This window comes from Hyperolius riggenbachi, chromosome 4, assembly GCF_040937935.1.
Source record: "Hyperolius riggenbachi isolate aHypRig1 chromosome 4, aHypRig1.pri, whole genome shotgun sequence".
NCBI classification, from domain to species: Eukaryota; Metazoa; Chordata; class Amphibia; order Anura; family Hyperoliidae; genus Hyperolius; species Hyperolius riggenbachi.
In genome coordinates this window covers 423,605,377-423,629,316 of record NC_090649.1, presented here as the reverse complement: position 1 = coordinate 423,629,316, position 23,940 = coordinate 423,605,377, and the positions used below count along the sequence as shown (strand labels likewise).

Genomic DNA, 23,940 nt, shown 5'->3' with positions numbered 1-23,940 from the left:
GAGCAATAAACCGTGAAAGCTGCAGTGGTCTGAATGGAAAAAAAGGCTCTGGTCCTTAAAGGGAACCTTAACTGAACGGGGGGTAAAGAGTTTCACTTACCTGGGGCTATTACCAGCCCCCTGCAGCAGTCCTGTGCCCTCGGCGCCGCTCTGGAATCCTCTGGTCCCCCGCTGTCACTTAGTTTCGTTTTTGACGACTCACCAGTCGCCGGCCGCCATGCGTATTATTGGACGCATTCACCAATGCAATTAGCGCTATTGCGGACCGCAACGCGTACAAAAATACGCACGCGTAGATATGCGGCAACGCGTATTTTTGTACGTGTTGCGGTCCGCAATAGCGCTAATTGCATGGCGGCCGGCGGCTGGTGAGTCGTCAAAAACGAAACTAAGTGACAGCGGGGGACCAGAGGATTCCAGAGAGGCGCCGAGGGCACAGGACTGCTGCAGGGGGCTGGTAAAAGGTTCCCTTTAAGGGGCGAAAAGACTGTGGTCCTCAAGTGGTTAAGTGACAGCAACATAGGAGAAAAGTAATTTACGGCTCATTTTACGCTGGAAGAAATGTACTTCTTATTTGTATGTGTTTTAAATTTTAGGATTTTCGTGACAGTTCCTCTTTAAGCATGCTATACATAATACATATATAGCAAAGCCTTGTGCAAATTCATAGATATTTTTAAAAAGTAAAGGTCAGACGCTATATACTGTAGGTGCCACATACAAGATTGGCATAGGCATTGCTCCAAACTTTTTGAGTTAAGGAAGAGGAACCCTTTAAGACACTCCCCTGCTACACCTCTAGACACTCCCCTGCCACACCCCTAGTCACGTATATAACAAAATAATTCATAAGCAAAAAGATATAATTTTATCATTTAAACCATGCTAGTCTGTCATCATTAGTTGTATTGCACAATAACATTTAAAAGTAAGAAATATATTAATTTTGAAGGATGAGAATAAAGTTTAAAGTCTATTTAAAACATATTTCAGAAGAAAAATACATATATTTACACAGTTTGTACATCAGTTCTGAAAGAGGGACAAATGAGGAAGAAAGAGGGACAGAGGGATTTGGTACCCAAAGAGGGACAGTCCCTCCAAAAGAGGCACAGTTGGGAGCTATGGCATAGAAATATATTAATTAGGCATTTGGACCTTTGATGTAAGGTCTTCCAAGCTTATAGCACAGCCCATTTGTTGTCGCAGCATTTGGTCTGAAGGTGAGGAGTAAACATGCTTTATATTTCCCATCACCTCATGTAACAGTTGATTCTGAATCCTGAATGGTTGTCGGCATGCATAGAACAAAACAGAGTGAGGTCAGGTCCCGATGATGTATGACAGCGCTGAGAAAACGAGCTCCTGGGAAAAATACTAGTACAGCAAAATGCCATAAACCCAGCCACTTGTTTATCTGTCATTCCCACTGAGATGGTAATGTAATTACTCTCATAATTATCTTCATTAGTGATGGGTATTATGTGAAATTCATTCCGCTGCTCTAGGAGTATGTTTATTTGTTATTATTTTCCCTAACCCTCGCTCACAATTTGCCAAGTCTGTTAGGAATTCTGTGTTTGTTGAACATCTGTGAGGCGCAGAGCTGACATTCTCCAAACTAAAGTGTTGATCGCTGTCTTTCAGTTTAAGATTCCCTGTGCCCATTCACTGACATCTGCCCTTCATTACATGGTTCCCGTGCGACCAAGACGACAGATTGTCTATCCTCTGGAAAAGCTTGGCATAAACGCTCCATCAAAGCAGGTCTCCAAGGATCAGGTGGGTAACAGAAGCTACAGCAGGCAACAGGCACCATGCCAGGCTCTACAAGGTTTGGCAGATGGCATGGAATTACTGCCTCAGCATCAATAGGTTGCTTCTTAATTACACAGAAGCCAGCGTTCATACCCTTACAGGCAGTGCGGCAGTCATTCATCGCTGTGTTTCTCTAGCTAATGGAGAATTTACAGGAGGAGCGTAAAAACAAAATAATTCAGTACACGTTTTATCCGAGCTTCATGGTGGGCATCTATTATAGCTGTTTTTGTGGATCTGAGTGAGCTTTGGTATTAAATATGTAACTGTTGGTATATTTACACCACATGGGCCCATATGCAATTAACTTCCTCCTAAGTTTTTGCCTAGGAGTTAATTTTTCAACAACTTTTCAGCTCTCTGCAATTGAAAAATTACCAAAAAGAAGGCGAAAAGTACTGTCAAAATTAGTATTTTCTTGCTTGCTGGTGGCTTAAAAGGTATTTTATTGATAACATGAAAATTCACAACTTAGGATAAAAAGTGAATTGGATCAGGCCCATTCTCTTATGAAAGTGTTTCCGAACTCAGGAACATTTTGTGTGTATGTGTGAGTTTCCCTCACAAAAACAATTCCACACATACCTGTCTGCACATTTCAAGTGATGTTTAGGAGATACTTATCTTGTTCACAATTTAGTCACCCTATGGAAAGCTTTGAAGAATTTGTAGCATTGACTCACCACTTGACTTTGATGTAACCCTATACCATAAATATATTAATTTCAGTGTAGCTTAGAGGCAGATATAACCATTTAGTGTCTGCAGCAAGCATCATGTATGATTTACAGTAGAAATATTGGGCCTGAAGATAAAGACATTTTTAAAAAGCAAGATGGTCTCCACCATGAAATACATTCTGCAGCTCTAGCCAGCAGTAAGAGAGGACTCTGTGCACTGGTAAAACAAAGTCATTAAGGTGTTAAACATGGCAGAGATAGACCTGCATTACTGACACAACAATAATGTATAGATAGAAGAGTTGCTAATAGTAAGTAAAATCCATTGTTCTATACCATAACCTGCTTACCTCTATACAGTGTCTCATGATTTATCCATATTAGAAGTAAATGTGAGAATATAAAAAGGTCTGTCACCCCTATTCCATCCTATGAGATAGTCAGGGAGGATGTGTGAGGAGGCAGCTCCCAGTCTTCCCCCTGGTGAGCACAGTTCATCAGACCATATCCATTTCCTCCATGTTCTGGGAGATTAAAGGTGGCCACCAGATTGACCATTTGATAGTTCTTGTCCCACTCGGGCCTGTGGTGAGTGAGGAAGCAGCTCACCTATCTGCTGCACACCTCCTCTAGTGTCTTCTCTGCATCGCCTGTACTCCATGACCCTGTCTCATGTACATGACATCAGTAGGTGAGATGGGGTCATGAGGTCATAGAGGGAAGAGGAGGTGCGGGGAGCTGTTCCCAAACTCACCACATTACATTGGGATAGACTGCCCAGGGCTCTGTCAGTCATTGGAATATTGAATGTCATCATCACTACTGTGCACCTGATCAAAGCAAAATGTTTCCAGTTTCGATCATTTTGATCGATTGGGTACCCCGTTGCAGCATTTGTCTTTGGCCGATTTGATCATTATAATCAAACTGATATATCGGCTATTGATGCCGCAAATCAAGTAATGCATGGGCAGATTGACTCTTTGTGGCCGATTATGCTTAGCAGAGGTTCATCTCCCAGTTTTAGTTAGTGAAACAAATAACTTGGCTCTTTCCATAGCCTCTCCATTGATTTTGTATAAGGGTTAAATAAGAAAGTATTTAAAATTATTCATTACAGGCTGGTCATGGCAAAAAGCTTTATTAAACACTGAGTAGGAAGGAACTGTAACTACAGTGCTGGGCACAAAGCGTTCATCTCGCTCAGTAAAAGAAGTGGGTGGGTCCAGTCAAGTTATCTGCTCTGTGAAAACTCCCACCCTGCTGGCAATAAGGAGTCACAGGAGTAGGGAAAATGCCATATAATCTGGTAATTCAATAGTTTTAATGCAAAACATTTTTATGCACCACCTATCTGCCTATGCACTCCTCAAGGTGTTTGCCCCAGGAACCCCAGGCTTCACTTTCCATTCAGGGTGGGGCTACTGCAAAGACATTTAGACAAACTTCAGGCAAACCTGAACATTCATTTAGGAACTCATACTATTATGTAAATGCTTACCGTATTAGCTAATTTACAAAGATGCAACAGGTTTTTGTATACTTCAGAAATATTGATAACCACTAATGTGGCTATGTTTAACAAGGTATAATTTGAAAGTTGACTTTTTCACTATTCTGGTCGTTTATATATTATCTAATCCAAAAAAAAAAAAAAAACAGAACATGGCTAGAGCTGACTAGTTCAGCACTGTCCTGATTGAATGGTTTACCACTCACTAGGGATGGCAATGCTTAGTAGAACTCATGGAGAAGCATGTGATCAGTTTTATCAGCTGATAGGTTTGTAAGGTTCTGATTTGCTGTGAAGACTGGTTTAACGCATGATCATGACCAGCAAATCAGAACCTTAAAAATCTATCAGCTGATTAAAATGATCACATGCTTCTCCTTGAGTTCTCCTAAGCATTGACATGCCTACCGCTCAACACGGATATTTTAAACTGAGGTACTAGTGTGGCTGGCTTTCTTCCATTGCCAGACACACCACCTTCGGGCTACGATCATGTTGCCATTACTTACTTCCTTTTTACTCCTCACTCCCATTTGCTAATATCATACTCTACCTAGTGTTATCCTATAGGGGCTAGAACCACTGTCACTAGATAGTGTGGATGCAATCCAAGCCCAAAAACAGTGGTTGGTGTCTGGTTTTCAGAAGGGCATGGAAAGAGGCTTCTTCTTTTAAGTACTTCTTTCATATGGAAATAGTGTTTAAGCATACACATTGGCTGGCTTCACTGAGGCTTTGTTGTGAAAAGTCCCTGAGAGAGAGGGCAAAGGGGATATTCTCTGACGTTTACAAACCAGAAAACGATGTAATTAGTTAAAAAGAAAGATTAATGTAAATTCTTTAACTTGTTGAATGATGGAAGCAAAGAGATATGAATGTGGTTTATACCTTTATGTGGGTTGCTATGCATTGTAAATCTCCAGATTCCCTAATGTTTGCTAATTCAAGTAATTTGAACTATAGCCAATAAACACTCAGGTCTTTAGGGAAATTGCAAACAGGAAATGGATATATATGGTAGAGAAATATGAAGGGTTCCATCATATAATAAATACAAATGGGAGGTTTGCTTTTTATTCATGCTTACTTTGATTCTTTACTCTTCCTTGTTGTTATACAGGTGAAACTCGAAAAATTAGAGGTGAACTTGAGGAGAGACTCGAAAAATGAGTCCATTGATTTCACTTAAAAGGTGAAATTAATATATGACTTAGGAACCCTTTGCAGGTGTTTTGGATGAATTAGCTGCATAGAGTCTGACACTTTGAGCCTAGAATATTGAACCTTTTCATAATAGTCTAATGATCTGAGATTTTGATTTGGGGGTTTTCATAAGCTGTAAGCCGTAATCATCAAAATTATAACTAATATAGGCTTGAAATATCTCCCTTTGCATGTAATGAGTCTATTTCATATATTAGTTTCGCCTTTTAAGTTGAATTACTGTACTAAATTGACTTTTGCTCAATATTCTCATTTTTTTTTACATTTCACCTGTAAATAACATTAGTGGTGCATATTTGTTGCGTTGTCCTCTCTCTCTGAATTTACTTTAAAGCAAACCTAAAGTAAAAATAAACTGATGAGATTGTGTCTGATTGTATATGTAGTCGTAATGGTGTAATTCCTGTAATTCAATTTTGAATAAAACTTCATTAACAGTTGTAAAGATTCGCAGAGGGTTATGGACAGTCCCAGTTTCAGTTTAAAGCGGAATGAAACCCAGGATTCCTTCTTTGCTCTAATAGATTATTTACAGCATATTATATACTACCACCATTTTTTTTTACTAGAACAGCATTCAAACAGTTAAACACAGGACTTACAAGCTCCCTGCAGGGAAAGCTGGACGCATCCGAACTGGAGATTAGAGATGGCTCGAACCTCCGATTTTAGGTTTGCGAACCTCAAATGCAAACTTCCGAAAACCGCCATAGACTTCAATGGGCAGGCGAACCTTCAAAACTACAAACATTAATTGTGGCCACTAAAGTGATGGAAAAGATCTTTCAAGGGGCCTAACACCTGGAGGAGGGCATGGCGGAGAGGGATACACACCAAAAGTCCCAGGAAAAAATCCGGATTTGACGCACAGAAGGGTTTAAGGGCAGAAATCACATTTTATTGCTAAATTGGAGGCCTAAAGTGCTTTAAAACATCTTGCATGTGTATACATCAATCAGGTAGTGTAATTAGTGTACTGCTTCACACTGACAGACTAAACTCACTGTGTAATGCACCGCAAACAGCTGTTTGTTTGGTGACGGCCGTGCTGGACTGGTGCGCACCATGGCGAGAGTGCAGGTGATGGCGGTTTTCAAGCCCATATGGTCGGGCTGAGGTAGCTGAATGACAGAACAACAGTGACTGAGTGTCCAGCTGATCGAATTTGGTCTGTCCACAATGAAGCAACGACCTTATTATCTATCTTCTTGGGTCAGGTGTGCCCACCCCCCCTTCCCCCCCGCTGAGCCCTGGGGTGATGGCATTATGGTGGCGTCAGCAGCTGACGTTGAAGGGCATGTTCGCTGGCTGTCCATAGGTGGCGATACATGCCGCCGGACACTGCCATGAGCTGTTTATGACTATGAGGTCCCCCTGGTTTTTTCAGCAACTCGTCTCCTCCTACTCCTCTCTGACTCCCCCTTTAAACTGTCCCCCTGTTCATCTCCTCTGTCGGGAACCCACGTGACTTCCATATCTTCATAATCATCCTCCCCAGCTTCGCTTGTATCAGACACCTCCAAAACTGCACCAACAGCAGGTACTTCATCCTCCTCCTCACAACCTACATCCATAGTGACGCCTAACTCAGACATATGAGGTGGTGTGACTTGCTTAGCGCCTTCATTTTGTTGTAACAATAATGGCTGTGAATCATTTAATTCCCCACCAAATAACTCCTGCGAAGTGTCAAATGTAGCGGATGTGGTGCTTGTAGTAGCGCTGGTGGCTCCGGAAGATGAGGTTTTCCTATGGCATGTCGCCATCATCTCAAACTAGGGGGCTTGGCGATGTGTGTCCGTGTGCGTTGTGTGCGATGGCGTAGACCATGGCGCCAGAAAGTGTAGAGGTTGCGCGTTGCAGAGGGCCGTGCGTGCGTACATGTTTGTTCTATTGCGCATGTGCGTGCGGCGTTGTGTGTTATGCGCGTACGGCGTTACATGTTACGCATGCGCAATAGATCAAACGTGTACACGCGCACGGCCCTCCGCAACGCAAATGCGCAACCTCTACGCTTTCTGGCGCCAAGGTCTACGCCATTGCACGCACGGACTGGTATTACAAATGTGCAGCTGTCACACACACAGGTACCGTGAACAGGTATGCAGTGACTGGTATATAAATTTGCGGCTGTCACGCAGGTGCAGGGAACAGGTATGCTGTGACTGGAATCAATACAATGTGCAGCTGTCACACACAGGTGCAGTGAACAGTTATGCAGTGACTGGTATACTATATAACACTGCGTGCTGTCACGCACATGAACAGGTATGCACGGTCGGACTGGTATTACAAATGTGCAGCTGTCTGTCACACACGCAGGTGCAGTGAAAAGGTAGGCACTGAATGTGCTGCGCCTGGCAGTGGCACAGTATAAGAATTAGCAAGGGCCAGTTGCGACTGAAGGGGCTGTATATGCAAGTATCGATGGGACACACACACAAAAAAAAAAAACAGATCACAAGAACAACATTAGCTCTCAAAAGAGCTGTTGTGGGGTGCTTTTTAGCAATAAGTATCAGCAAGGAGCAAGCTAACAAGTCTAACAAGAGCCTAACTAAGCTTTCCCTATGTCTACAGCAGGTTCCTCTCCCTTCTCTAATTACCGCAGCCACACAGATTGAGCTAATGTCTGCCGCAGCTGCCTTATATAAGGGGGGGGGGGGGGGCTCCAGGAGGGAGTGTAGCCTGATTGGCTACCATTTGTCTGCTGACTGTGATGTAGAGGGTCAAACTTTAGCCCAATGATGTAGTGTAGGGGGCAGGTCGAACTTGCATAAAGTTCGCGATTCAACGCGAACCACCGATGTTCGCGCAAATAAGTTTGCATGCGAACCGTTCGGGCCATCTCTACATGAGATAACATTGTCTTGTGTTTACTTAATTGTTTCAATTGAGGAATGTAAACACTTCTCTGACTGCAGACACTCCTGAACACAGACAGACACTCAGAAAGCATTTCTGGGGACATTACAAGATTAATAAACCAGTTATGAATAAAATGCAAGGGCAGCTCTCAGAGCAAAAAAAATGTACTTTGGGAACTTGTAATTTCTAAATGAACAATAATACTTATGCACAAAAGCAAATATGATAACCATATGGCATTTAAAAAGTAGGAAAACATGTTTTTATTGAATATTATGTCAAAGTTTTATACCACTTTAAGTAAGAGGTGCTGACCTCTACTGCAGTCATGAAATGGTGATTCTGAGTGACCCAAAAAGGGATTTTAGATCAATTGTTTTGGATATGCTTTATTTAACTTATGTAAGGGGGGGGGGGGGGGTTGTTTGCATGCTTCAAGAGAAAGGAATCAAGCCCTTACCTGTCCTATAGCGGCTATCCCAAGAGGTGATTCAAGCTGTGTGTGGTTGGGACAACCACAATCATTAGGCAGAGTGCACACTTGTCTCTTTGATATCATGGATGGCTTTCTGTTTCTCCAGTGCTCAGCGAATGCATTTTGGTTTGTCTTTTCAGCGTGCAATATTTCCATTTCATTAGTGATTTTATTATTTCGCAGTAAAATACAATAGAAGTACAAACGTGCATAATATTATTATTTAGTACACTGGTCCTCAAACTAAGGCCCGCGGGCCGAATGCGGCCCCCTGAAGCTTTTTCACCGACCCCCACTCTCATAATGTATTACTTATTGCTTAGTACTAAATATTGGCAGCCTGCATATAGAATAGCAGTGCTGGCACCACCCATCCACACAGCAAGTGTAAATAGTATGCCGTAATGATGAGCGAAAATGCCAATATTCTTTTCGCATTCATTTTTGCGAAAATAATGTTAAATTCGATTTGTTTGTGAAATTTCCAGCAAATATGTGTATTGTTATTTTTAACGCTTTTCGTAAATTTTTGCAGCAAAAATATTGTTTTCTTGCAGTAAAAATTGTTACGATAAAAATTTTATTTTTCTACATTGAAGTAGAAATATCGTTGTTTTTTTTGCGGTAAAAATATAGATTTTCCGCATTTTTGCGAGAACCGAAAAAATCCAAGCCTGTTTTTCGTGAAAAATTCTGGAAATTAAAAATAGCATTTTCGATGTGAAGATGACTGACGAAAATTTGCAAGCAACACTGTTAACAGGTAATAGATTATACTACCTAGGCACAATGTAATATTGTCTACATCATTTAATGTATACTTTGGCCCCCCAGCAGTCTGAAGTATGTTGACCCAGCCCTTGACTCAAAAAGTTTGGGGACCCCTGATTTAGTATTTATATAGCGCAACAGCGTCCACAGCGCTGTACAGCGTATATTGTCTTGTCACTTGACTGTCCCTCATAGGGACTCACAATCTAAGCCCCACCATAGTCCTATGTCTATAACGTGTAGTGTATGTATCTAAATTGGGGTAAGCCAATTAACTTATGGAGAAAACCCACATAGACACGGGGAGAACATACAAACTACGTGCAGATAGTGCCCTTGCTGGAATTCGAACTGGGGGCCCAGTACTGTAAGGCGAGAGTGCGAACCACTATGCCACCATGTCAGAGCCGGGACAAGGTCCTTCAGCACCCAAGGCTGAGACACCAAAGTGCCCCTAACACCTTAATCTCTAGTTATCTGGCTTGCAGTCACTGCCATGTATCCCTTTTCTTATTTCTTTCTGCTTCACACACAGTAGAACAGGGGTCAGGAACCTTTTTGGCTGAGAGAGCCATAAACGTCACATATTTTAAAATGTAATTCCATGAGAGCCATACAATATGGGACAGTAGGGCTCAAGTCCCTGTTGCCATGAGGATGTGTATACAGTTGATCCACCAGGCAGTGGAAGTGTCAGACACGTCTTCAGCTTCTCTTGAGTTTCAGCAACATCAGCAATTTCCCCAAAAGCCAGACAGGAGAAATACTAACTAACAGCTTGTACAAATAGCTAGCTGACTTGGGGGTTGATTCACTTTGTAGGATGAGATCCCCGCACTTTCGCCCAATAGGCTGCATGTCAAGTAAAAGGCAGCCTTTTGGGCCAATCAAAGTGTGGGGATCTCGTCCTACAAATTTACTGGACCTGACAGGGTCCAGGGTGGGACAATTGGAGCGACCGTTAGTTTTGCGGTAGCGTTAGTAAGTTAGTAGTGCACGCTACAGCAGTAGCTTGCCTACTTTGAAAATGTTACTTGCGCTGCCACACTAAGCTGTGCTGCTTGAGCAGTGTAGCTTAATGAATCAACTCCTACTGATTTGTCTGTGAGCCAGATGCAGCCATCAAAAGAGCCACATCTGGCTCCTGCGCCATAGGTTCCCTACCCCTGCAGCAGAGGAATGATAGCTGCGTGAGTTGTGAGCCCCCTCCTACACTGCGCCCTGAGGCTGGAGCCTCTCTTGCCTCAGCCCGGCCCTGCACCATGCTGCCCATTATGATATGCAGTAAAAAGCAGAAAGTTGTTTTGTTTTTGTTTTTTAAAACAGAACATGGATAATGCAAAAAACAAACAAACAAAAAAAAAACTATTCTTCAGCAGCCCATTGAATTTAGTCATATGTGCGGTGGTGCGTGTTTCCCGGTACGCGGCAAAGCACCCATTATTATAATAATAATAATAATAATAATAATAAAGTGTGTTCTCAGCTTTAGACTTCCTGTTTTTCTTCCCAAGCTTGCTATATTATATCTATAGGGTTAAAGGAAATAAAGTTCAACCTTCCTGTAAAAAAAAGCTTAATCGGAGCGCAAACTGCTTTTCAACCCACTGATGTGCGCAAATGTAAAATGATTTATGTACGGCAACAGTTAAGCTCCAGAGAACTGTTAGCTCACATTCCAAATACACATTTGATTAGCATTGCAATTCTTTGTTTTTTCTAGCACCAACTTAGTTAATGCGTGTTGGGCCATACTATATTTAGATTTTTATTTATCTTTTAACATGAAGTCCTTAGGAAAAAAAAACTGTTTTCAGCCTGTTTACTTCCTCACCATCTGCTAGCATTCTGCAATCCATCTGCTCATTGTCATTATGCAATTATTGATATGAGAGTGGCATAAGTGAAATAATTATAGGCAATAATTGACCTGCTTTGATAGCTTGCCCTCCTGGCCTTTTCTTCCTATTTTAAAATAATGCATCAGACCGGTATCACTGCTTTTGTCTTTTTAAAACCTTGTACATATAATTCATGCTCAAAAAGAAGACTGAAGTAAACGGAAAAGGCAATATTTTCAAATGTGCTAGGTCTAGCTTCTGTAGGAATCCTTTACCTTTACAACTTTCAAAGTCATTGACATATCATGGTGTTGTGACTGCTGTTACTGCTTTCTGGTTTTAGGTGTTCGGCTTCAGAACTACTAATGACAACCGATCGAAATGATGCCCAGGCAATGGGCAATTTTTCATGCGGGAATAAAGATACTATTCTACATATTTCTTTAGCTTTTGGCTCATTTAAGTGTACCTGAGGCAACATGTGACATGAGATAAACGTATATGTACAGTGCAAAACATATTAATCGCCATGCTGTTTTACTTGCTTTATTTTGCTGCCTGAAAGAGTTAATTTTTAGGCATGGAAGTGACAGCTTCTGTCTTGTCAGTAGCTTGTCAGGAATATAGTACACATCACTGATAAGAAAATTACAGCCATAAAAGTTTTCCTGGCAGAATATAACTTCTGAGAGCTGGGGGAGAGAAATAGTTCATGTATTTTCAGCTGTGATGCAGGCTGCTGGATGATGCAGGCTGCGGGAGTTCCGTGAGAAGGGGCAGCGTTTGGAGGCAGGAGCTGATTGTCAGCTGAGAGTGCGGGGGCTGCTGGCTGCCCGGACTGAAGAAGTTCGGCATGGCTCAAAAACTCCTGACAAGCTTCTACTCCATTACAATTGAATCAGTCATTTGCTCTTCCATCCTGGTCTGGTATGCTGACTGCTCCGCCAGGGACAGGCTCAAACTACAGAGGGTCATCAGACCAGCGGATAGAATTATCGGGAAACCTCTTCCCACTCTGGACCTCCTCTACCACTCCAGGCTGCGCTGCAGAGGCACCCAGGCCTTTGCTTCTTCAGCCGGCTTCCTCTGGGCCAGGGTATCGGTCCATCTCCACCAAGACCTCAAGACACAGGAACAGCTTCTTCCCCTTAGCTGCCAACTTTCTGAACTCTCTCCACGCACTCCTGCCCTCCCACTGTGGTCCTGCCACTACATGAAGTCGTTCATGTCATGCATGCACTAATGCACTTTGAACATGGATACTACCAAGTTCTTGTTTTAAATGGTGTTTTCCTGTAAATGATGCCACCTTGTTTACCTCTGCATGTGATATGGTGTTCTGTTCTTCTGTCGTATTCTGTGTCCTATCTTTTACTTGTTTCCTGTACATGCCAAACCCAATTCCAGACATGACCCAGTCATGCTTGGCAAAATAAAGATTCTGATTCCGATTCAGTCTGGGGCACCTAACAAGCTGCCACTAAGCAGAGGCAACAAAACATTCAATCTGCTTTGTAATTGTTTAAATATAAAATAAAACCATGTGATATCCAAAAAAAAGGCATTTTTAGGAGTAGGAGGATAAATACAATTGTTTATCTAATCTGTTTATTTTCACCTTGGGTTTGGTTTTCAATGAGTTTTGCAAAAAACTAGATAGGGTCCCACAATGTAATAGAAAACTTGTGTACAGCAGTTTCTGAACAACTGCATGGTGTAATATAACATATGTTATAATATATATAATCATAAATAATAGTTTTTATAATTTATAAATATAAAATATATATCATAGGCTATTACAGTAGGCTATTGGTCTGACCGCAATTTGTCCCATTTCTGTGTCAAAGAAAATGTTTTACTCTGATTAAATATTAGGCAATTAGATACAGGCACCCAAATAGACATGTAGCACTTGCCGTAATCCCACACGTGTTAAATATACTCATTGTCCGTGGTACCGTCAACAGAGGCTAAATACATTTTTGCATTTTGTAATTTCTTGTATGATGCCCCAGAATTTGCTACACAGATTATGTAGAGACATCTTCTGAAATAGTGAACAAACAGTCATCAGGTCAAGTGTCTTGTATGTCAGTAGACAATAGAGTTCATAATCTGCCAGCGCATCCAGGTGCGCTAAAGAATAAAAGGCTGTTTTTTTCTTTTCTTACTACAGTACTTGAAGTCTTTGAAAGACTGTTTGTTAATTCTTGCATGCATTATAATGTGGATCAGAATACTGTATTCATCAATTATTATTAGTAGTAATAAGCAAGCATTTATCATGTTATTGGTATTATTATTTAGGATTTTAGAAGTACTATCAGTAAGGTAGGACTGTTTTAGCCGCTATCAATGGGTTTTGGCTGTATACTTGTTTTCATTTCTTGTCTCTTATGACTAAACACCACTGACTGTGCATTAAGGCAATTCTGAGTTTATTTGCTTAGTGATCGCAGGTTAAAGCAAACCTGTAGCGTAAAAAAGTTAGTTAACACCATAGAGGAAAGCCTCTGGATGCTCCAAAGGCTTCCCCATTGTCCATGACCCCTCTGCTGCCGGTCTGGACCTTCTACCTCCTCACAACCTCACAAAGGCTTCCCCATTGTCCATGACCCCTCTGCTGCCGGTCCGGACCTTCTACCTCCTCACAACCTCACAAAGGCTTCCCCATTGTCCATGATCCCTCTGCTGCCGGTCCAGACCTTCTACCTCCTCACAACCTCACAAAAGCTTCCCCTCTGCTGCCGGTCCGGACCTTCTACCTCCTCACAACCTCACAAAGGCTCTGCTGCCGGCCTGGACCTTCTACCTCCTCACAACCTCACAAAGGCTACCCCTCTGTTACCGGTCAGGACCTTCTACCTCCGCACAACCGCCCTCCCAACCATTTACGATTGTGGTCACACTGTGCAGGCACCAGTAGGATTCACGTGTGTGCAGTAGCACAGAGCCACTCATGCACGGAGGAAAAAACCTATCTACAAGAGGCTCCATGCGACTGCACAGGCCATACTTTGCTACTGTGATGTGCAGCCATGCTCATACACTGAGGGGGGCACAGCTGAAGGCAATATTTGACAATAAAGTTATCCTCCCCTGGGCTGAGTATGTAGGTCCCTGAAAATTTCATTTGAGCTCCCAGGGGCGTAGATACTCCTCAATGTCTCGCGCGTGCATGCAAATGCGCAAGCCCGCGGCACCCTGTGGTAGTGCACAGACTGGTGAATGGGAATATATGTTCCCAAAGCCAAAGTCTCAACAGAGGCCGTAGGAAAACTGAGGAAGCCTCTGGACCATCTATTGGCTCACTTTTTTTTATCTGACTACAGATAGCCTTGAAACGCTCTCCTTGGTGCTGAATATGTTCAACTTTCTATAAAGCCAGCAAAAAGAATACAAGCATAGCAACCCCTCTCCTTTAGGTTATAGCTGCCCAGCCATAGCAGCTATAAGAGGTTACTGTCTGCAGTGGCTGATTGAGCATGTTTGCCGAGTGACTACTGTGGCTATCGCAAAAAAAAAAAATACAATTAAAAATACATATAAGACATACATTTGGCCGAGAGTAAAGACTCCTATTAGACCTACCGGTAATGGAGTTTCTGATTGGCATCCGGGACAACATGAGATCCGGTCCCGCCCCGGATCTGGGGAAACATAACCCCAAGAAGATTAAAAGCCCCCGCCCTCCCTCCAACCTCAGTGCGTCTGAAAGTAACTATGTCAAAACACCAAGATGAAGGAAGGAAAAAAAGAGAGAATAAACAACCTTCGTGGATGCTTAATATACCCCCCCCCCCCCCGTGCTCCTAGTCGTCAAGGAAAGGTGCCTGACAGGAAAGGGAAGGGTTATAGCCGTTGTCCCGGATGCCAATCAGAAACTCCATTACCGGTAGGTCTAATTGGAGTCTTTCTCTAATTGCCATCCGGGACAACATGAGAGATAAGCGAGAAAGTCTTTAAAAAACTTAAAGACTCACCTAGGGAGGGACCACCGCCTGCAGCACCTTTCTGCCAAACGATTGATCTTGTTGGGACAGCACATCCACCCTGTAATGCTTGATGAAGGTCGATGCACTTGACCACGTTGCAGCTTGGCATATTTGGTGAATGGTGGCTCCTGCTCTCTCTGCCCATGAAGTGGATAGTGACCGGGTAGAATGAGCCTTAATGTTAACTGGTACTGGGCAATTACTACTCTCATATGCCAAGGTAATAACCTGCCTTACCCATCTGGCAATTGTTTGTCTTGAAGCCTGCATACCCCTATTCTTCCCTGCAAATAGTACTAGTAAACTGCTGGATTTACGAAATTCTCTTGACCTCTTTAAATAAACCAACAGCGACCTTCTTACATCTAAACAATGGAAACCTTCCTCTTTCTCCCCCGAAGGATTGGAACAAAAAGAGGGCAGAATAATCTCCTGAGCTCTATGGAATTCCGACGTGACCTTAGGTAAATAGGCCGGGTCTGTCCTCATCCTAACACTATCGGAACATATAATTAGGAAAGGGTCTTTAATAGATAAAGCGTGTAGATCACTTAGCCGTCTAGCCGACGTGACTGCAATCAAAAAGGCTAGTTTAAGAGTCAAAAATGTTATGTCAATTTTCTCAATCGGTTCAAAGGGGGTTCTTATGAGGCCATTAAGAACAAGGGATAGATCCCATTGCGGAAAGATTTTCTGCTTGACTGGTGTAGATCTCTGTAAGGCTTTAAAGAAACTTTTAACCAACTCCTCCTGTGCCAGGTGTCTATCTAAAAGAATAGATAATGCTGAACACTGTACCTTTAGTGTACTGGGTGCTAGTCTCATATCAAATCCGTCCTGTAAGAATTCTAACACTGAAGGAGTCAAATTCTTATCCCTGGAACGAGATGAACACCACGCTAAATATACCTTCCATACTTTACGATAGATTTTCTGAGTCACCGGCTTTCTACACTTCAGGAGCGTCTCAATAACTTTCTCAGGAAGCCCTTTGTTCCTCAAAATCACCCTTTCAGGATCCATGCGGCCAGTTTGAACAAGTGGGGCCTGGGATGCAGTAGAGGACCCTGCATTAGTAAGTCTGGACGAACTGGTAGCAGAAAAGGTGGGCTCATTTTCGGCCAAAAAGGAGCTACGAGAATCAGTTTCCCTGATTCTTCCTGAAGCTTCACCAAAACCTGCGGAAGCAGAGCTATAGGGGGAAAAGCATAACTCAGGTTGAACCCCCATGGTAAACTTAGGGCATCCAGCCCCAGAGACCCCTAGCCCTTGTGTAGGGAGAAAAATTGTTTTACTTTTGCGTTTGCTGGGGAAGCAAAAAGATCGATCTCCGGGGTCCCAAATTTCTCTATTATCATTTGGAATACCTCCGCATGTAACTCCCACTCTGCTTGACTGACCTGCTGGTGGCTCAAAAAGTCTGCTTCTATATTGAGAATTCCTTTTATGTGAACCGCCGTTAAGGATAGAACTCGCGATTCCACCCAATTGAAAATTTCCGACGCGAGAAACATCAGATCCCGAGATCTTGTGCCTCCCTGCTTTGATAGATATGCCACCGTGGTGACGTTGTCCGAGAAAATCAGCACATGATTTCCCTGTATTAGAGATTGAAAAGATTGAAGCGCTTTCTGAACCGCCAGCAACTCCCTGAAATTGGAAGATTTCTTTCTTATCAAGGGAAGTCAATCCCCCTGGGCATGAAAACCTTCTGTTGTTGCTCCCCAGCCCCAGGAACTTGCGTCCGTGAAAATTTTCACTGGACTGGCCTGTCTCCAGACTCTCCCACTGTTCAGGTTCTCGAGACTCAGCCACCAAACTAGACTGTTTCTGACTGTTTCTGGAATCGAGATTGATCCCTCTAGGGACTCTTGAGATTTGTCCCAGTTGTCTAGAAGAAGGGCTTGTAGTTCCCTGCCATGGAACTGTGCCCAAGTCACTGCTGGCATTGAAGAGGAGAACAGACCTAGTATTCTCATGATCTGCCGAAGTGAACAAACCTCCTGGGTGAGAAGTTTCTCCACCTCGGATTGAACTCTCACAATCTTTTCCGATGGAAGATAAATCTTCATGTCTAAAGAGTTTATCCTGTACCCCAGAAAGGTGATCTCCTGGAAAGGTGTCAGGTTGGACTTTTCGTAATTTATAATCCAACCTACTTGAGTCAAGATCTTGATTACAATGTCCCTGTGACATAAAACCAAATCCTCTGTCTTTGCAAAAATTAGAAGATCGTCCAGATACGGGACGATTGATATACCCTGTAATCTCAAATCCTTCATGACCTCTGCTAATACTTTTGTAAAAATTCGTGGGGCAGATGCTATCCCGAAGGGAAGCGCCTGGAACTGGAAATGACGCAATTGGGAGCCGACCCTGATTGCGAACCTCAAAAATCTCTGATGACCTGGAAAAATGGGTATGTGCAGGTAGGCATCCTGGAGATCTATTGAAACAAAGAACTCCTTGCCCTGTAATAGTGCTCTTACAGAATAGATGCTTTCCATCCTGAACTTTTTGTAAATCAAAAATGGATTGAGAGATTTGCGATTCAGAATAAATCTGAATTCCCCGTTGGCCTTCTTTACCAAAAAAACGTGGGAGTAATACCCCTGGAATACCTCTTCCTGGGGGACTGGCAAAATTACCCTTTTCTCTAATAACTTCTGAATCTCTGATTCCAGGCCCCATGCTTTCTCTGGGTCCTTTGGATAGGGATTCACAAACTTCCTGTGAGGGGGAGTCCTTGAAAACTGAAGCCGGTAACCCCGCTTTATAATTTGAAAAACAAAAGGATCTGGGTTTAACCTTTCCCATTCCGAACAAAAATAAATTAGTCTCCCCCCCACTGGTAATGAGTCATTTATTGGTTTTGGGGGGCTCAGTCTTCCCGAGAGTGAACCCACCTCTACCTTTCCCTCTAGGAAAGGACCATTTCTTCTGCACATTCCTATTTTTCGGTTGATCAGAAGACTGTTTATTAGGGACAAAAGGTTTCCTCCCTTTAAAATTTCTCTTTTTATTCGGGAACTGCTTGCCCTTTTCTGCTGAACGAGATAGAACCTCATCAAGTCCAGAACCGAATAAGAGATTCCCCTCAAACGGGATTGAGCATAATTTATTTTTAGACGTCTGGTCTCCTTCCCAGGTTTTTAGCCACACTGCTCTTCTAGCAGCATTAACGAGAGCTGTAGTACGCGCCGAAACCCGAATGAGCTCAGTAACCGAATCCGCTAAAAATGCCACTGCCCTCAATACTACTGGTAGTGAGGCTGCATAATCTTTCAGCGGAACTCCCTTAGCAATCTGTTCGAATAAATTATCCATCCAGATTCTAAGGTTACGTGCGATACAAGTGGCTGAGATTCCTGGGATAAAACCAAACGCCGCCGATTCCCATGCTTTTTTAAGTAGGGAATCAACTTTCTTGTCCATTACATCTTTGAGAACCCCCGTATCCTCAAAGGACAAATCAGCGTCCTTGGAATACCTCGACAAGGATGCGTCTAATTTTGGGCATTTTGTCCATTTTTCAATATCAGACTGTTCAAAGGGATACTTCCTTTTAGCTGATTTGGGGATGAACAAAGGCCTCTCCGGGTTTTGCCACTGCGAGGTGATAATATCCTGGAGGGTCTTATGGATAGGGAACACTCTACCCTTAGACTGACCTAAACCCGAATATACCTGGTCCTGCGGGGTTAATTCAGGAACTGGTTCCTTAATTTGCTCTGTGGTGTATACAGCCTTAAGTAACTCAGAAGATTCGTCCGGAGAAAATAAAAATCTCGGAGTCTTAACCCTCTCCTCCTTTTCTGAACCCTCTGAATGAGGCTGTTCCCCTTCCTCGTGAGAGACGGACACCCCCTCCTCCTCCTCCTCCTCTTCTTCCTCTCCCTCCTCCTCCTCTGCACCTAAACCTTCAAAAAGGGTGGAAGGGGGGGGGGGGGCAAAAACCCTGAGGAGGGTCCTGGAAGGGGTTCAGGAGCTTGTGGTACAAAGGATTCTTTAAATTTGTCCAAAGTCTCCTGCATATTCCTGTTAACTACCTCCATTACCCCCTTTAAAATATCTGATGAATGGGAGGATACAATATCATCGGTACAGGACTGACACAAATTCTTTGGGGCTTCTAAAGCTATCTTGCTGTTACACAAGCCACATCTCTTATAAGTCTTAACTTGTCCAGCAGCCTTAGGATCAGTCTTTGTCTAAACACATAAAAAGATAGAAACAGACAAAAAGACCTGATAAGCCATCAATGCTGAGTAAGTAAGGTAACCAAACCTGTCCTTCACTGGAGGGCTTACCGTACTTGACCCTGATGGCTGGACTTGCCCGGAGGATTTTGCAGTCAGACCTGCCGCCTCAGAGTCCCGCTGCTGCGGCTGCTGTGGCTGCTCTCCCTTCTGCGACATCCTCCTCTCCGTAGCCCCACTGCGGAGATAGTGCAAGTGAGACGGAGACGCCAGGAACACGTTTCACTCTCCTGGGTCTCCTCAGTCCGCCCCCTTCCGGCCGTCAGCCAGCTGACGTCATCACCATGCGCCGGACAGAGCGCGGATGCGCCTTGCAGAGCCGGCTCTGAAGGGGAACGCTCGGCATGTCGGCCATACGCTGCATAGAGGCCGCATGCCGGATTAGCCGGAGGATCGTAGCCGGCGTTGCCTCCTGCGCTGCCCAGGCCACCGCCTCCCAGAACGAACTCACACACTGGTGAGTAATATATAACAAAAAAATAAAAAGCTGGAGCTTCTCTTCTTAAGTGTTTCCGACACGGAAACACAGATGAACTAAGGTTGGAGGGAGGGCGGGGGCTTTTAATCTTCTTGGGGTTATGTTTCCCCAGATCCGGGGCGGGACCGGATCTCATGTTGTCCCGGATGGCAATTAGAGAAAATACACTATAAATTACTTTTTTTTCTATATCGCTGTCACAGTAGCAAGCGAAAGTCTCTTGGGATAGTCCATCTCCTTATGGGGAGGAAGTTTCCTCAGTATTTTTTTCATTCTTTACAAAACTCCCTGTTGGCCAACCTGCTTACTCATTTGCATTTGCAAATGGACTGAGCACCGCTAAGTGCCCTTGAGAATAAAAAAAAATGTATGTTATATGTATGGATTTTACATTTTACAAATTTTCATGAAAGTGGTCCTTTAAGAAGCTTTCCATGGTGCTTTATATTTTTGGCTTCCTGAAAAGGCATGAAAGCATAACCCTATTATTCTGAGACTGTATTAGCCCCCACCCCTTCAATATATTCATGCAAAGGGAATCTGCACAAGCATTGGGGCTACCTCCAGGTCTTTCAGCAGCTTATTAAATCTGTCAGCAGTGGGGCAGTGCCCTGCAGAGGAGCAGTGACATAGCATTTCCTCCTATCAGAGCACAGCATCCACTGCAGGTGGACATGGGAGCTACTTGGTCAGCTCTGGAGTAGACATCACTTTTTAGTTCCGTAGGGATCTGGTCATTTTACAAAGGGAAAAGCACTTCAATAGAAGTATACTCTGTCAACATAAGGTAATATACCTTAGAGGCTGAGTTATTAGCACTTTCCAGATGCAGAAGGTTTGTTGGTCAACGATATATTTCAATTGCAAAGTTATAAAGAAGGGAGCACCGTCCCTTGAAACACGGCAAGACATGTAATTGCTATAACAAGACATAATGATCATATGCCGGAATAAAAAAGACTAGGCACTCAGGGACAGAACTGCAAATCATAGGCTCCGCCTCCCCAACATAACTTAGATGCCCCCCCTCCAATGTTCCCACCATTTCCCTAGCTTATACCTGGTGACTCCACATGCTAGGAGCCCAGCTTGCAATAGTCATAAAACATGTGTGGACATTGTAATCTTATAACAAGTATGTCCACAAAAACACCTGATCTGAAGGATGATCCCATGAATTGGAGGGGGTGTATAGTATTTGGGGCCCCCTTACTCTAGGTCCCCCCTGCCCTGTCACATAAGCTGCTCCCTCGTACATTGTTAGGTGCAGCGTCCTAGTGGACTTGGGTAATCCTTTCCATTTTTTTTTCTCATAAGTGAAGCTGAAATTGGCATGTGACAGCAGCTCCATTGTAATTGGGCTTATTCATTTACCCGGATTGGTTGTCCGTGTTGTTTATTATGTTTTTTTTAACTACTTGTCATTTCCTGTTTGAAGAGGCAAGCAGCAATACATTAAAACATTTTTTTTGTCTTAGGCCCCGTTTACACTTAATCATTTGCTCTCAGTTATAACTGAAAGAAAACTGATTTTCAAAGTAATGCCCATGTTTTCCTATGGCACCTTTCACACTTAAAAAGGAACTCCAGTGAAAATAATGTAATAAAAAAAGTGCTTCATTTTTACAATGATTATGTATAAATTATTTAGTTAGTGTTTGCTCATTGTAAAATCTTTTAAATCCCTGATTTACATTCTGACATTTATCACATGGTGACATTTTTAATGCTGGCAGGTCATGTAGCTGCTGCTCTCTTTTTTGGCAGTTGGAAACAGCTGTAAACAGCTATTGCCCACAATGCAACTGTAACGATTGTGGAATTATCTCCGTGGTCAGCGCACAGAATGCGTGCTGACACTGCGGAAATCCTCCACAAGCGTATAATTTGACAGAACCCAGCTATGGTGCTATGCACCTGTAGAGGGAAATTCCCAGATGGAGCTGTGCAGCGCAGATGAACACAGCCTCTGCACTGCCACAGATGCCAGTTGGGAATTGTACGAGTTGAAGCAATGCAGGGCAAGATAGCCCTTAAAGAGAGAGAGCACAGAGACAGAAGGTATGTGTGTCCACCAATCTAGTCGCCACCCAGCGACGGTGAACACACAACAGCGGAAACGAAGTGGGAACGCAATCACAAGAGTGGCGATTGCCAAATAGTGACACAAGACCGAATTAGACAGAGCACAGGTGTAGCAAGAAAGACATAGCAAATAACAATGATCAGAACATCAAGGAAAATAACAAACGCTAGCTAAACGCGAACACCGCACTCATTCGCAACAGCGAACGCGTTTAATACACGATCACCACGCGTTAGGCGCCCAGTGATAAGCGTGCCACCCTAACTAACCAATGTAACACAAACACGAAATAGAGAACGCGAACGCTTGCTAAACGGTTACCTCACCGAGCCTACAGCAAGCGTTCGTACCAGACAAGACAGACAAACGGAGTAGCCAGTAGCAACCGCAGCTCTGGTCTACACTCCCAGACAGAGTACAGAAGGAACCACCGCCACTACCGCTAGAGCGGATGCGATCCAGACAGACAGAACGATTTCCTGTCGACCACCGCTGGCGACAAGACAGACGCAAGACAGAAGGAGTAACTAGTAGCAACCGCAGCTCTGGCCTACACTCCCAGACAGAGTACAGAAGGAACCACCGCCACTACAGCTAGGGCGAGTGCGATCCCAACAGACAGAACGATTTCCTGTCGACCGCCGCTGGCAACAAGACAATCGCAACAGATAGACAAGACAGAATAGGCAGTACAAATATACACTAGCTGACTGCACTAAATAGGAATGCAAGGAGCACTCCCCAAGAATTAACTACACTAAGATTGCAATGGCTGACACTCCAGGTGAGTTTAGCAGGAACAAACCTCTATGACCAGCAAGGAATTCTGGGAGCAAAAGGTATTTATACTGCAAGCCATCAAAGGAAGGAGCTAAGCAATTTGCATGAAAGTGTATGCAAATTCCTCACCCGCAGAGTAACTCTGAAACTTGCAAAGTGAAGACAGGTCTCTTTTCCAGAGACCTGCAGCACTCAGACCTACAAAATGGTCAAAAAGCTGTCTGACAGCAGAGCGGACCATTACAGTACCCCCCCCCCCCCCCCCCTTCCTCTAGAGACGACTTCCAGACGTCTCTCAAAACTGATATTTTCAAAAAAATCTGACTGAACACTCATGAAGGTCAGGTCAGCCCGGCAAGGCCCGATTCCAGAGTCAGTCCTCCCGAAACCGACCTTGTCGGAGGCAGAAGCCACCGAAACATGCCCATCAGTACTACAGGTCTCAGCGTAACACCCATCAGAACTGTGAATGCCAGGGAAGAACCCATCGACACGCTCCAAGTAATACCCACCACCTTCCAGGGAGCGTCCAAAAATACCAAACCTGCCACAATACCCATTAGAAGTGTCCCTTTCAACAGAGAAGCCACTGTTGATCCCATCCAGGGTACCAAGAAAAATTTCTCTCAGAATCTCCCAGAACACTTTGAAGCTCCGCAGAGATCCCAAGAGGCCAGAACGGTCACCAGGCTCACATGGAGAACTACCAAGAACCCCTATGGAACCTATGACCATTCCAGATTCAGGATTACCAGGACAACCATCAAGATCAGGGCCTTCAGGGACCATTTCTGGGCATGCAGGTAACATCAGAACATGTCTCCACCGAGGAAGCATCTGAGCATGCTGGCAACCGAGACACACTTGGGCTTTCTGGGTCACAGAGCGCATTCGGGTACACTAGCACAAGAGAAACCTCAGGACATGTCGAGGAACTGCCAACCTCAGAGTTCGTCACGACAAGACCAAAACCGGGCAAAGAATCATCACGAGTAGTGGTCACAAGAACTGGACTTTCAAAAGAAGACTTGGACTCAGACTTAGAAATTTCTGTGACTGTAATGGTATTGAACCAAAACTCATCATTGACTACGCATGACTGAAGCTCCACAAGAGCTGCAAAAGTAGTCAGTATAGCAGCGATGCCTA

The 23,940-nt window shown here is 43.7% G+C and overlaps 1 protein-coding gene across 3 annotated transcripts in view; it reads left to right on the top strand.

Moving 5' to 3' along the window:
* The window catches only part of CFAP61 (cilia and flagella associated protein 61), a 399,007-nt gene that overhangs the window by 126,585 nt on the left and 248,482 nt on the right, over positions 1-23,940 (top strand). For 2 of the 3 annotated variants that reach the window (XM_068232439.1, XM_068232438.1), the window contains exon 17: positions 1,648-1,782. The exons of the other annotated variant lie outside the window; for it this stretch is intronic. In XM_068232439.1, the coding sequence (XP_068088540.1) occupies positions 1,648-1,782 (135 nt within the window). The remainder of the gene's footprint in view (positions 1-1,647; positions 1,783-23,940) is intronic. 3 annotated transcript variants of the gene reach the window in all.